At 39.5% G+C, this 15,924-nt stretch overlaps 1 protein-coding gene across 2 annotated transcripts in view; it reads right to left on the bottom strand.

Moving 5' to 3' along the window:
• COPA (COPI coat complex subunit alpha) overlaps positions 1–15,919 on the bottom strand; it is a 50,401-nt gene extending 34,482 nt beyond the window's left edge. For both annotated transcript variants that reach the window (XM_082464896.1, XM_082464897.1), the window contains exons 1-7: positions 15,764–15,919; positions 12,588–12,701; positions 12,326–12,399; positions 8,696–8,776; positions 6,574–6,650; positions 5,732–5,841; positions 396–505 (exon numbers count right to left, since the gene is read on the bottom strand). In XM_082464896.1, coding sequence (XP_082321022.1) covers positions 396–505; positions 5,732–5,841; positions 6,574–6,650; positions 8,696–8,776; positions 12,326–12,399; positions 12,588–12,701; positions 15,764–15,803 — 606 coding nt within the window. In that variant the 5' untranslated portion in view covers positions 15,804–15,919. The remainder of the gene's footprint in view (positions 1–395; positions 506–5,731; positions 5,842–6,573; positions 6,651–8,695; positions 8,777–12,325; positions 12,400–12,587; positions 12,702–15,763) is intronic.
• Between the last annotated feature and the right edge of the window lie 5 nt (positions 15,920–15,924).

Raw genomic sequence — 15,924 nt, 5'->3', positions numbered from 1 at the left:
ATATTTTTAAAACATCTAGTTTGTTTCCCTTATGCTTTTCTATTTTCCCACCATGCATGCAAGTTATTTACACATGGTTTGTTCTCAGTAACTTTGATTTATCATCCTCCCCTTCCCCTTCAAGAGGCTTGACAATGGGCTCTGCTTTGGGACGGTGATGGAGCCTGTGCCAGCTTTCATGTTTATAAGGTAACATGACTCTCCCTCAGGTAGCACATAAGCTTCATTTCTCTGTTGGCTCACCCACTATTCTATTTTCAGTGCCTCAAACAGTGCCTGACACTCAGTAAACCCTGCATAAGTCTTTGTTGAAGGAATGAATAAATGAACGGCATATTGTCACTGTTTCCCTGGAGAAGAGCCCACATCTAGCCACTAGCTATAGTGATAAGTACCTCCAGTACATGCTTCACCACTGCATCCGTAGTTCCAAACAGATCAACCCCAGTTATTCCTCTCACATCCGACTCCACTGCACCAGGGGACAAGTTTTTTTTCCTTAGACCTTTGAAGGGGTAAGGAGTGGGATGAAAAATGTAAACATAATGTTACCAAAAAGAGCACAGTGACAGAAATGCAGAAAGGTACAGTGATAGACTAACATTAAGGAAAAAGAAGGGAAAAAGAAATTTAAAGAGACTAAAGAAAGATGCAAGAGCTCCTATCTATCTCTTTCTAAAACTGTTCGAGGGACTTCCCTGGCGGTCCAGTGGTTAAGACTCCACGCTCCCACTGCAGGGGGTGTGGGTTCAATCCCTGATTGGGGAACTAAGATCCCCCACATGCCGTGCGGTGCAGCCAAAACAAACAAACAAACAAAAATCAAACAAACAAAAAAGTTCAAAATAGTGAAGTACATTCACTATCTTCTCTTCTGTTCCCTTAACAGACCCATTACTGGGACTTCTTCCCAGAGGAGGACAATCCAAACTTCTGACATAGCTAATTTCTTCAACAAACCTCATCTCAAGAGCTGTCTACTTGAGATAACACCCATTTCCATTCTTCAATATTCTTGAAATGTGGCCTCAAATGGTAAACATTCAATTTCTACTTTCAACTTTATGAAATCTATAGCAACTTTTCTTCTATCATCTCAAAAAATTTTTAAAGAAAACTCATTTGGGGAGGCCACAGCTCAGTGTTTCTCAAACTAGAAGCTTCTAGGCAACTCATGGGGAAGTTCCAAAGGAGTTAAGGAAACTAAAACTATCAAATATAAAACAGCTTATTTGGTGGATGATATTGTAAAACTACAAATTGTGCAAAACGTGTACTCATATCTTCTTCTTGACTCTTGGACAGGGGACAAAAATTATTAAAACTGTCATATCCCTTTAAAGACTTGCTCAAAAGACTGGTTATAGATCTGAATATATGTATCTTGCCATTAAAACTTTTGGAGACTATAGGGAGAAATCAGCCCATAATTCAAAAACAACAGAAAAGGACTTCCCTGGTGGCGCAGTGGTTAAGAATCCACCTGCCTATATGTATACATATAACAGATTCACTTTGTTATATAGTAGAAACTGACACAACATTGTAAAGTAATTATACTCCAATAAAGATGTTAAAAGAAAATTAAAAATAAAAAAAAGAATCCGCCTGCCAATGCAGGGGACACAGGTTTGATCCCTGGTCCAGGAGGATCCCACATGCTGTGGAGAAACCAAGCCCATGTGCCACAACTACTGAAGCCTGCGCGCCTAGAGCCCGTGCCCTGCAACAAGAGAAGCCACTGCAATGAGAAACCCGCGCACCGCAACAAAGAGTAGCCCCCACTCGCCGCAACTAGAGAAAGCCCGCGTGCAGCAACAAAGACCCAATGCAGCCAAAAATAAATAGATAGATAGATAGATAGGAAGAAACAAAACGAAACAAAACAAAAAAGACACCACGATAAGGAGAGTCTTATTTGTATAGGGCCCACATTTATGGCTCAACCACAACTTGTCTTTAAAATTTGATATTTTGTGCTATAGTCAGAACCAAAATTACAGTAACACTACTACCTTACAGGTGAAAAGCACTTTGTGGTTTTCAAAGCTGATCTAGGTAATGATGCTTTGAAGTGGGCAAGCAGGGATAATTATACCAGCTTACAGATGAGAAAATAGAATGTGGACTAAAATCCTATCTTTTGGAGTATTTGGGGGCTGGGGGGAGAGGAAGATGAAACTACCTGGCACTTATAAAGTAAAAAAACCAAATATCTGTAATAGGGGGGAAATAAAAGCTATCACTTAAAATAAAACCTACGTAGTTTTAAGCCTAAATTTTGGCACCTGTAAGAAAATACAAAATATTAAGTTCAATGATTGTATTTATCTTCACTGTTTTAAAATTACAATGTATCTCTTCTAGTACAATGGCACCTAAACATCAGCATCAGAGAAGCAAGTGCCTAAAAGGACATGACAGTTTTAATTATCTTGTACCCTGTCCATGATAAGCATTTAGCCAACAGGTAGAAAGAAATAAAACCAATGCTTTAAAAAAAATTCATTTTCCTAAGGCTTCATAAATACATCATCACAGGGATGCCTCCTTTCACTTATTTCATTTATCCCTTTAATGGGATCTGTCAACTTTTTCTAATGAGTCTGGCGTAGGAAACAGATTCAAAGGAAGATACAAAGACAGACAGCTGTGAGGAACTTCACCTCCAATAAGCTTCAACAAACACATTAAAAGGAAAGCTGTATGACAGAATGGAAGCCTTTGTTGCACTTGCTTGTAATGATCCAGGAAAAGGGGAAGAGCAAAAACAGACAGATGAATAGTGACAGGCAGTGAAAAGATATTTAGAGAAGAAATATTTGAGCCTTCGACAAGCTACTCACTAGGACTGAACGACAGATGGAAAATTTCTACAGCAGCTACTCAGATCCAGAGGGAGGGGAGGACACTCTCAGAATGGACCAGTTTGACGCACACTTCCCAGTGGGAACCAGGGGAAGTAGTAAAAAGAGAGGGATGAGGACAGGATTTGGCAGCAAATTAATACTTTTTTAGTAGTCATTTCAAAGATTAAGACTGAATTACATGGGCTTGACATGCAAAAGTATAAGCACATTAAAATAATTTCACTGTCAGTTTACTTGGAAGATCAAGCTAAAAAAGTAACCTATCTTTTAAATCTGGGTTGTAAATATATTCCCTTTTAAACAAATATTTTTTGCCAGGCTAATACAAAAGATCAAGTTAAGCTAAGCCCTGTGGGTTAATCCTAATAGAAGGGGTATCAAGAAGACAGGTTTTCCTTAAAGACCTCTGTTTCCTTATTATTTACTTAGTTCAGAGAGTGTCCCCCTTCAAAGAGAGACACTCAGAAAGATTAGAATTTTCACCAGTCCTCTAAATTTGAGGGGTTTTGTTCTCTGACTCAGAACTAACTTTTTCCCTCCTGGAAACACTGGAAATATTAACTCTGGTTCCTAACAGAGCTGACTGCTAATTTCTCTTCCTGTGTTCAGATTTATTTGAACCCAGGAAAAATAACTCTGCTAAAAAGAGTATGCTGACTTCCAGAAAAGGAAAGAATGCGTAAGTCTAACCCAAAAGCTCCTTCCACTTGGTTAAATACCAAAGCATCTCCTTCCACTCTGGTTAAGGAGTTACTGGAAATCAAGAGAGTTGTGAGTACAGAAAAACACTTAGAAACGGTAAAGAGAGAATTAACATTAGTAACATTAGTACAAAATTTCAGTATCACATATAATAAGTATAGCAATTGTAATGTTATTATATAGTAATTCATGCACCTTACACATTCAAGAGCAAGCATAAACCAAAATGGGGTCAGACCCTCTCCCTCTCTTCTCTGATTTAGGGCCTTTGATTCTGATGCAAATATGTTTTCCGACAAAAGTGAAGAAAAGGATTTCTTGCCTTGGGCATTTCATGATGACCAAAGAGAATCCATTCACCTAATTGCCCCAAATTGCTTTAGCTAGGCCACAGGGAACCTGCTCTGCCAGAATCAGGTGGCATAAACAGTACTCTTAAGAGTGGAGCAGTATAAGGCCCCTCCAACCCGATGCACTATGAAAGAATGAAGCCCCAGTGGCCAAAGCACCAGTTTATGCATGTAACAAATTAACCTCTCTATGATCTAGAATGGCATTACCTGTACACCATTCTTAGAAGAACTGAGAAAACAGTCACTCAAAGTATTTGAGTAGCACGTAATTCTCTCACAGATCCCCAGTTGGGAAAGGTTATTCTAAGTAATTGCCCCTGATTAGCTGGAACAGCATGACCTGGGATCGAACCCCATCAGGCTCCCATATCCTGAGACAGAGAGGGTGCTTTGAATGCGTGCACGTGAAAAACCATGGAAAGCCACAGCTAGGTTACTGCGGGAGTGAAGAGTAAGCTCCCTGGTACTAGCAGTGAGGAGAGGACACAGGCTCACAGTGCCTGTGCCTAACACCTTCTGCTGGCATGGCTGGTCACATCTGGGTGTACTTCAAAAAGCCTAGCCAGTCTGACGAAAAACTGCAATGGCAAAAGCCCTAGCAGAAGAGAGGACAACTGCCCTATCTCCAAGACAATCTTGTTTATACCACTCCCTTCTAGTTCTGAACCTTTGAAACTGCAGACACAGCATGATTCTACTGTAGAAGGTAGAACACAGCAGAGGTCCTACTTCCAACTGTCCTCATCTTCCCCTTGGCTTGTCTCTATACCACATGAATCTTAAACGCCAGCTATTATAACATTTCAAATGCTGCACCCAGGAATCCAAATTGACTAACTTGCTTTTTAAAACAGCAAGTATCATACTGCCCCAGCCCACCATGCCACAAGGGAGTTGGGAAAAGTTATCAACGTTCTTTATTACCACAAAGAACTAGGCAAGGACCTATGAGGAGTCCTTCCTTTTACAGAATGAAAACAGTGTGCTGTGGTCTAGTCACAGACCTTTCAGAGAACCCAATCTCTAAGAATTTCTAAGGCAACAAACAACTAGAAACAATTCAGGAAGTGACAAGTAAATTTAACTGGGCAGAGAACCATAGCATTTAGAATTTCATTTCCCTATTCCATTTCTCAACAAAGCACTTCCATTTTTCCAGCATGTCAATCTCATAGGTACAGTCCTTCCTCTGCATTTAAATTCTCAGTTCTCCTCTATAAAGCACTAAAAATTTAAATCCTTATCCCAAAATCAAGACACTGTATACAAACTGTGAAAGGAGGGATTATCACAACTATCCAAAATCTACAAGTTATTTTTCATCCTAGAAGTCTGCCAGTTAAAAGGTTTTCTGGACGTGAAAATCCCTCCTCCAACCCTCATGCTCCTTACACTAGAAGATATATGATAGAAGGATTTTCCTGTTTCTGAATGAAGCCACAGGATCCAAGAGCCCTGATTCCCTGCACTAATCTACTCCCAAAATTCATTTTTGTCAAAGATTTTTTTTTTTATCTTAGTGGAAAGCTTGATTCTTAATCAAATACTCCCTAAAACTGAACTAACTAAAAGGTGAAATTTTCTTCAAATTAAAATAAATTTTCTAGAGCAGCCACTTTTCTTAGAATACCTCTAACATGAAGAACCATCAAAGCAGATTTAATACCCTCAAAATCAAAGACGCTATTATATGAGAACAGAATATTCTCAGTTTTCCTGTTCTAAGCCAACTACCCTCACTATTTTAAGCAATTGCAGTTTTGCGCCAGACACCACTAGGTTGTCCCCTGAACTTGGGCAGCTCACCAGAAATATCCCAAACGCGCACAGTCTGGTCCAGGCTGGCTGATACAACCAGGTCTTCTGAGGGGTGGAACTGAGCACACATCACATAATGATTGTGCCCCGTTAACACACTGCAAGAGGAAAAAAGAAAGACAATACCAAATTAGAGGCAGGAATCAACAGATTCCTACATGCTAAATACCATGTTCCAAATTGAGCAGATGCAGGTCCAATTATACTTTTTTGGAGGCAAAGGCAAGTCATCCTAACAATTCTGAACTAATAATAATAAGCAAGGTCAGCTGTTTCAAGAGTGGCTCTCTTCTTGCCTGTAATGTTTTAGTATTTACATATTACTAATTTCAGGAGAACTGAGACTGTACAGCTTTCCTCTCAGATTAAAGATGCAGTAAAATACCAAAATAAATGAAATCTTAGTAACTCATACTGGAAGCTATGTTAGATTTTAGTGGGGTATCCCTCTTAAAGGCCATCACTTTAAATAGTCCTTACATACTTATGGAAAGCTCTACAGCCAAATACAAAGCAGGACAGAAGTCTAGATCTTGACTCAGGTTTCACGGGAACAGAACTGAAAACCAGCCAAAAATTTTGTTCTAGAAGCCTAGCTATATGACCTCCTTTGCCTGGTAAGAAATGACCAGTAAATCCAGGTTCATATATTACTAATGAGATTGCTTCTGTATTTATCATTTTATACACAAGAGTGTCTTACAAATATAATCAGTAATTAATCAGCGGACATAGCCCATTAGTGAAGGGAGATGATTATTCTGAAGAGAAGCTGATTATGAAAATACTAGGAAATGAAAGTTTTTTCAGCTCTCTGTCTCCTGCTTTACCAGACACAGGTCCTAGACTGCCAGTTCCACACTCGGATGGTCTGATCATCTGAAGCACTCAGAATCCAAGGATATTCCTGAAAAATATTCCAGACAAAGGGTTTGAACATGAAACAAATGTGTTCTTCCAGGCTCCTGTAACCCATTTCTCTCTTTGGAGGAAATATTCCGTTGCCTAACGTCTCAGCTAGTTTCTAAACGATTTTGATTTATCAGGCTAGTTATCTATTCCTCCTTACCATTCTACCAACTTTTCCCAACTTTGGCACTTTCAGCTATAAGGTTTAAGAGTAGAAGCCAGACATAGTAGATTCTCAGAGGCAAAGAGTATAACACATATTTATGTTTACTTTTACATATGTGCATATGTATATATGATTTATATTTATAAATAACCTTGTAAATTAAGATCTTGTGAAAGGATCTCTTCTCTTTAACCCTAAGATTGGAATATTGTTTGTTTTTTTATAAATTTACTTATTTATTATTATTTTTAAAAATTTTTGGCTGGGACTTCCCTGGTGGCGCAGTGGTTAAGAATCCGCCTGCCAATGCAGGGGACATGGGTTCGAACCCTGGTCCGGGAAGATCCCACATGCTGCGAAGCCACCGCAATGAGAAGCATGTGCACCACAAGGAAGAGTAGCCCCCACTCACCGCAACTAGAGAAAGCCTGTGTGCAGCAACGAAGATCCAACGCAGCCAAAAATAAATAAATAAAATATAAATTAAAAAAAAAAAATTTATTTTGGCTGTGTTGGGTCTTCCTTGTGGTGCGCGGGCTTCTCATTGTGGTGGCTTCTCTTGTTGCGGAGCATGGACTCCAGGCACGCAGGCTTCAGTAGTTGTGGCTCTCGGGCTCTAGAGCACAGGCTCAGTAGTTGTGGCACACGGGCTTAGCTGCTCCACGGCATGTGGGATCTTACCGGACCACGGCTCAAACCCACATCCCCTGCATTGGCAGGCAGATTCTTAACCACTGCACCACCAGGGAAGCCCCTGGAATATTGTTTTAAAGTCTGACTTTTCCCTGTCAGACCATCCAGTCTCAAAAAATTCCCAAGTCTCAGTAAACAAAGCAGAAAGTGACGTGTAAAAACAATTCAGCCCTTTTAGAGTCTTCAAGCTTTTTAAGAAAAGGAAGTATTTCTTAGTCACAGTTGTATCTCCAGTGTTTAGCAACGAATTTAATAAGCACAAGGTACACATATACTTATTAAACTGAAAAAATAAAAGGAAATAAGCTTTTCATAACTTTCCAGCTGAACGGCAACTTGTTCTAGGCAAGAGCCTTCAGCAAGTCCTGAATGGCAATGACAATTAGTTCCTTCTGAGTAAATTATCTTATTGAATGGCCCTCATTCTCAAATGTTTCAGCTATAATTTTAGCATTCATCGTCTCCTATTCTATCCTAAAATTTTTTTAATTTTAAAAAAGGATAAAGTATTATTAGCCAGGAATTTATTGTTTATTTCATTATATTCTTTCTTACTTAATTCAAGAGACTTAGTTTACTCAGAGTCAAGGAATAGTAGAAGTTAATTCTAATAGCATATAATTACAGAGAAATCCAGTCAGGTTGGGACTAGATTAAGAGGTTGGGCGTCTCTAATCTGTAACTCAGTATCTGTCTACTGTGATACCTAACAAATCGAGAAAGGTAGTAAGCTTGGCTAAAGGAATAGCCTCTACCAGACCCTAAAATCCTAGGATAAAAGCACATGATTGTTAATGTTTCAAAACATTTGTTAGCTCATCAAAATGGCATCTTACCTTGACCTTCTTCTAGACACACTATTTAATAATACTCTACATGTGATTAGCCTGCAAACATTTGTGTGCTAGCTCAGCAAACCTAAAATCAAATCTCTGCTTTTCCCTACAGAGAATCAATGCCTTCCTCATAAAGCCCACTGAATCCAATTAAATTAAATTCAAATATAACTCTGAGTGCTTCCTCTTGCAGAAGGAAACAAAGCAGAAAGGTCAACACCTCACAGATCCTAGAAGAACCAATAACATAATTCTGTTATCAAAGCATGGATTCTTGAGGAGCAAGTAGAAGATTCCTACAGGGAAACTGAAGAATGCTCTAAAACAAGAGCCACAATGGCTACTTACATGATGAAAAAACGTAGTGCGGATGTAGTCTAAGTGCCCAAGCAATGTGAAGAGACAGCGCCGAAGCTTGTAATTCCAAACCTGCAAAGAGAAAAATTCAACTAAGGAATAGGACGTAAGGTCTTGCACCTCTATAAGCCCCAGGTTTCTCAATAAACAAGTTTGGATTTATATTTTGGCATTTTTAAATAGGTAAGAATCTTGATAGGGAATCTTGTTTAAGGTTGGAGGAGAAAAGACCATGAATGAAAATCTAAGTCAGCTAAACAAAGTGTAGGGAGGGAAAAAGGGCAAGGCTAGGGAAACCTAAAGATAAAATTATGGAAAGGTTTTCCTTTTTTTCTGGGAAGAAACCATCTGTATTTGATAACATAAGACAAAATGCTTATCTAAGACTCAACTTGAAATTCTTCTTTCTATTGCATTATTGTGTTCTTAGCTTGAATACAGATCCCTTACTTAGTGCTTACCTATCACCTTAGCTCAGGATAAAAAAAAGTAGGATGGATATGACTGCAAAGGAAAGAATGGTATAATATATAGCATCATCTTTTGTTAGACTCCTAATTTGATGGCAAATGATGCCCACACATTCATGGTCTGTACTCATCTATCATGCAAACATATTTTAGCTCATCACTATGGAAAATACTGCATTGCTCAGTTAGGCTGAACTAAGCAGAAAAACATCATATTCAGATAAGAAGTTAAGCCAACTACCAAAGTATCAGGCATCAATGGACACAATTGAGGAAGATGCTGAAACCAGGACCATAAGTGTACGACAGCTCACACTTCCCATCCAGAAAAACTCCCAAAAATGTAAAAATAAGAGGTCAGATGCCTTTTTTTTCTGCTATAACATTTAACGCTTGTTTCTAATCTATCTAGGCCAGGTTGTTACTATTCTTTCCTATTTTTACTTAAAAACTGTTACATTTTCTTTCATAAATCACAAAAGGTAATCCCATTTCCTGTAACAAATTTGAATAACCCTTAAGTCTGATTGTCCAAAAAAGAATGTAAGCTCCCTAAAGGTGGGATCCTTGTCCATCATGCTCAACACTATACCCCTAGCACCTAACATAGCAGCTAACACTTAGTACATGCTCAAAAGGTATGTGCAGCAGAAATGAGAAAAGGTAAATAACACTAAAAGTGAAAATATTCCAATACCTTCACCTTCATCTGTTGAGTCATCTATAAATAAATATACATGTACACAGTGGAGTTTGAGTTTCACACAAAAATTAGATCATACCATAAATACTATTCTGTAACTAGCTTTTTTTCCGCTTATAGAGGTCAGCATTTTAAACTTTCATATTTCTAGCTTCAAATTGTCTTCACTCCTTTATAGTCCTCTATCAAATTCCAGCACCGTGAATTCTGAAAGACCTATAGGGTTTTTAGGCCTTGGCCATCTGTGATTCCTGTCTTACTCTTTGTAAATCAGGATTATACTAATACTACATTTATCTGGGTATAGCAAACAATATGATGGTCCATAAACATGACTTTCCGAGATAATCCCACTTTCATTAGAGAAATATAAATTTAAACCACAGCATAATAGCAGTACACACCCAACAGCTAGCTAATTCCTTTATTTAATAACAGCTTTAAGATATAATTCAAATCCCATCTAATTCACCCATTTAAAGTATAGAATTCAGTATTTTTTTAATACATTCATAGTTGTTCAACCATCAGCACAATCAATTTTAGAACATTTCATCACCCCCAAAAGAAGACTATACCCATTAGTACTCCTCATTTTCTCCCAACCCCCCACCAAACTCCAGACAACCATTAATCAACTTTCTGTCTCTACTGATTTGCTCTACTGATCTGGATATTTCGTACAAATGAAAGATAACTCCTTTTCAAAAATTTAATGATTTGGGGAAAAAAATTTTTTTCTTCAATGTCACTCAGTCTTTTTCTTAAAACAGATCATAAGGAACCCAAGTTAACCATTCTTAATACTTAATGGTCATCACTTTACTAGAAATATTACAAGGAAGTGATATCCTTAGGAGCTTTTGAGGCCTATCAGGTGATTTGAGCTTCCACTAACTGCCGCCAGGATCAGTGCCTAAAACCTAGAAACCAGAAAGAACTGTCCTTCCTATAATTCTAATGCCTCTTTTCCCTACAGGCAGCTGTCACTTTTCACGCCTGTTACCTAAGTTCTACTGTATAATTTATAACTTCCTGAGGTAGCTTCTGAAGACTATTTCTTTTCATGAAGTAAATTTTTCTGGTTTACTTAGATACATCCATCTCCTCTCCCATTTATCTGTTTGTTTGTTTATTCATTTATTTATTTATGGCTGTGTTGGGTCTTCGTTGCTGCGCGCGGGCTTTCTCTAGTTGCGGCGAGTGGGGGCTACTCTTTGTTGCAGTGCGTGGGCTTCTCATTGCAGTGGCTTCTTTTGTTGTGGAGCACAGGCTCTAGGCACGTGGGCTTAGTAGTTGTGGCTTGTGGGCTCTAGAGCGCAGGCTCAGTAGTTGTGGCACACGGGCTTAGCTGCTCCGCAGCATGTGGGATCTTCCCAGACCAGGGATAGAACCCGTGTCCCCTGCATTGGCAGGAGGATTCTTAACCACTGCACCACCAGGGAAGTCCTATTTATTTATTTATTTATTTATTTGGTTGTGCCATGTCTTAGTTGCAGCATGTGGGCTCCTTAGTTGCGACCGGCAGGCTCCTTATAGTTGCAGCTCATGGGCTCCTTAGTTGCAGCTCACAGGCTCCCTAGTTGCGGCTAACCGGCTCCTTAGTTGTAGCACACGGGCTCCTTAGTTGTGGCATGCATGTGCGATCTACTTCCCTGACCAGAGATGGAACCCAGGCCCCCTGCATTGGGAACGCAGAGTTTTAACCACTGTGCCACCAGGGAAGTCCCCCATCTCCTTCCCATCTTTAATGTTACTGCCTAAGCTCATGCTCTGTTCATTTCCCACATGGACTTTTATAAAAGTCTCCTAACTAGTATCTGCCTCCAGTCTTGCCCAATTCATCCAATCTTTTCTCTATACTGCCACTCAAGTAACCTTTTCAAAAAAATGGGAATCTGATGTCACTCCTCTACTTAAACACCTTTAATGACTCATTGTTATTTGTATGATAACATCCAAACTTCTGAGCACTACAAGGAGGTACTCCATAATCTGGCCCTTCTCATCTTCTGCTCCTTCTCTCACCTTTTGTCCAGATTTTATCCACACAAAACTAATTATAGTTTCTCAAATGTATCCAGCTATGTCATACCTTTTTGTCTTTGTACCTAGATTGTCCTTCCCTATTTCACTTTGGTTATCTCTCTATTGTATTACTTACTAAACTGTACATGCTATTATTTGGGTATATATTTAACTCCTCCATTAGAATAAAAGCTCCTTGAGAGCAGAAACCATTTCTTATTTATTTTTGAATTCCAAAAATATAAAACAGTGCCTGCTACACAGTAAGCATTCAATAAGTGTCTGCTGGATAAGTGCTCTGGATAATGTCAAAAGCCTGAGCTCTGTATGCATGAGATGTCTGGGTTTTCAGTCCCTTCCGTAATTCCCAAACTTCACATTGCCTGTCTTTTACTCCCAGTCATGACAGACCCTCTATACCTTAATCTTATAGTCATCTCCTCCAGAGACAAACAGTGGCTGCTGCTTATGGAAGTCAATGCCTCGCACTGGACCTGGGGAAGAAGGCAGGCAATACACGTTAAAGAGAGTTATGCTTCCTAGTCTCTAAGGTGATTCTTATTCAGAATTTTCCAGTTCTATCCCTCCCATGCTCTATAATCCTAAAGAAAGTTGAAACTACTCCAGAAGACAATAAATATTTATATCTCTTTTAGCTTCCTCCTAGAAACTGTTATCTTACCATCATGTTCATCAAACTTGTCAATGAGGGTACACATCCGATAGTCCCATAACTGAATGACCCCATTGTGTAAACTGGTCAGGATCCAGGGTCTTTTGGGGTGAAAACTGAGTCCTGAGGAAAAAAAAATCAGACAATGATCCAATGAGCTAAATAAGCCCCACGATGTCACCTCCTGCCAACTCTGATAAGAAAACAGGACAGCTAGGTTGATCCTAGGTTCATACATTCATTGATTGGATGCCACACATTGTGAATTTTATGGTATTACGTGCTGGATTTTTTGTTATATTTCTTTTTTTTTTTAACATCTTTATTGGAGTATAATTGCTTTACAATGGTGTGTTAGTTTCTGCTTTATAACAAAGTGAATCAGTTATACATATACATATGTTCCCATATCTCTTCCCTCTTGCATCTCCCTCCCTCCCCACCCTCCCTATCCCACCCCTCTAGGTGGTCACAAAGCACAGAGCTGATCTCCCTGTGCTATGCGGTTGCTTCCCACTAGCTATCTATTTTACGTTTGGTAGTGTATATAAGTCCATGCCACTCCCTCACTTTGTCACAGCTTACTGTTATATTTCTTTAGATACTGTTGGGCTTTAGTTTAGGATGCAGTTACTTGGAATTAGTTGATCCTTTTGAGGCTTGCTCTTTAAGTTTTGTTAGGATGGGTCCATAGCAGCCTTTAGCTTAGATCTAATTTGGCACCACTATTAAAGCAATACCCATTTGAAATCTCTATATCATGCCCTATAGTATCAGGAGGTCTATATTGGCCAGTATGTGAGCTCAATATGGGATTGTTCTGCCTTCTCCTCTCTAGTGGTTCTTTCCCAGGTTTTGGGTCATTTCCTCACATACATGTGCAGATTAGTACTCAAAGGCCTGACAGGATCCCCTGCAGAACTCTAGGGTTCTCTGTGCAGCTCCCTCTTCTCTGGTATTTTGCCCAGCAACTTCTAGCTGTCTTGACTTCCCTGAACTCTAAACTCTGTCTCCTCAGTGAGACCACGGGGCTCTTCCCCCCTCCCTGTACTGCAGCCTGGAAACTCTCTCCAGGTAGTAAGCTAAAACAATCATAGGACTCATCTTGTTTATTTCCCTTCTCTCAAGAATCACTCTCGCACTGCCTGTTGTCCAATGTCCGAAAACCTTTGTTTCACACATTTTGTTCAGTTACGCAGGTATTTAAGGTGGGAAGATAAACCTGGTCTCTCTTATTCCATCATGACTGGAAATGGAAGTCCACAGAAGTAACAACTGCTAACAGTTTGGACTGTAGTCTTTCAGGTTTTTAATGCAATCCATATCATTTTATGAAAATGGAGATAACATTATAATGTTCTGCAAACTTCTTCCTCACTTAACTATATATAATGGATCTCATTACATTTAAGTACATATAAATGTAGACTCATTCTTTTTAACAACTGCAAGGTATAAATGCACCACATTTTAAAATTATTCTACTCATGGGCATTTAAGTTTTTTCTCCTAACTTTTATCTACCAGAAAATAGGACCTAATGAAGATGCTTCCACACATAATCTAGCCTATTTGCATTATTACTGATTTAGGCTAAAGACTGGAAATGAGATTGTTCAGGAATAAGGTATGTGCATTTAACATTTTGGTAGATACTATCTGATTGCAAAAAGACTTTATCAACATACAGTCTTAGCAAATTTCTGAAGCTACCCATTTTGCACACATTGGTCAACATGGGATGTTATCAGCTATTTGTTGTTTTGCTTGCTTTACTAATCTAAGACCACTTTTTTCATTATTAGTGAGATAAAGAGTATTTTCATTTATTTATTGAACACTTTTATTTCTTCTTCTAAACTTTCCATTAGGTTGTTCATTTCCCCCGCCCCCGCCCCCGCCCCCGTTATATACAGGAACACTCATTAATGGATATTTACTCTCAAATATTTTGATATCCTTCCCCCCCAACACTTTCCTTCCCTACTGCCCAATAAGAAATCAGGAGCAGAAGAGAAAACTCCAGGATTATAAAGGCCCATTTCAGCCATCCAGGAATTCTTAATGGTACTCTTCTTCATAACCAAGATTCCCAAGAGACTTAGAATTTGCTCAGAATCTATTCTTACATTAATAATGGCATCCAGTTTCTGAGCTATCGAGTCTACGCCAGTCACCTTTCATATAGTTTCTCATTTTAATTCTATCTATAAAAGAATGTTAATTATTCACATATTACAGATGAGGAAATAGATTTAGAAATGTTAAGTTGCCCAAGGTCGTGCAGTTCGTTACCGAATGTTTCAGGATTCCAAAGCAAGCCCACCTGACTCCAAACAGCAAATTTCTAACCACTCTGCTATACTACATTTAAAAATTTTTTTTATTTTATATTACTAAATATTCAAGATACAAATCTTTTCCCCAAGTCTCTGCCTTTCTCATTCTAACATTCTAAGAGACTACTATTGCAATTTCAGTTGTTTGTCCTCCACCTCCATCCACTGATGCACAAGTTTTAGAGTTGTCATATTCAGGAAATAAAAATAAAGATGCCCAGTTAAATCTGAATTTCAGATAAAAAGTGAACAATACTAAAAAGTTATTCGCTTTTTACCTGAAATTCAAATCCAATTAGGCATCCTCTATTTTATCCGGCAGCCTGTGCAAACTAAGACTTAACAATGTCCTGTTTCCAGGTAGGCAATAGAGTCCAATGGAGGCACTGGATGTTGATATGGTGCAGCCCAAGGCCTCCTTAAGAGAGGTAGCCAGTGCTCGTCTCCGAAAAACCTAGAGTTGGACACGAATAGCAGAGGTCGAGACTCGATCCCCAGGGCCACTCTCTACAACACAGTCATCAAAAAAACCAACAGGTCACAGGGCCTTGGGAGCAGAATAAAAGTCGCAGCACAGGCCCCAGGAGAGGAGGGGAGGAGGAACGAAGCTAAGGAACCTCCTGCGGTTCGTTAACCACTATAGGAAAATCAAATCCCGAGGGCACGCCAAAGGAGACAGGACTGCAGGTGAACCGCCCGCCAGGCCTAACCTCCCTCGGTCCCATCTTCCTCTGGTTCGCACGGTGGGCCCAATTCAGCCCGTTAAGTCTACCTTCTCTCTCTTCCCCGGTGACAGCGCCGCCCCTGTCATCCAGCCTCCGTTCTCCCCCTTTTAATCTCCATTACCTTTGACCCGCGCACTCTTGGTCTCGAATTTGGTTAGCATCCTTCAGATCTCCGGCTTCGACCTGTTAATCCGAGCCCCTGACACTCCCTGCCGTCCTTTGGTTGCCTCCACGTCAGCGTCCCTCAGCCGCGACTCCCGGAAGTTCCCCAGACACGAACTT

Source organism: Balaenoptera physalus (assembly GCF_965194825.1).
Source record: "Balaenoptera physalus genome assembly, chromosome: 1".
Taxonomy (NCBI): domain Eukaryota; kingdom Metazoa; phylum Chordata; class Mammalia; order Artiodactyla; family Balaenopteridae; genus Balaenoptera; species Balaenoptera physalus.
Note: the sequence above shows the minus strand (reverse complement) of the source record. Positions and strands in the feature narration are given on the sequence as shown.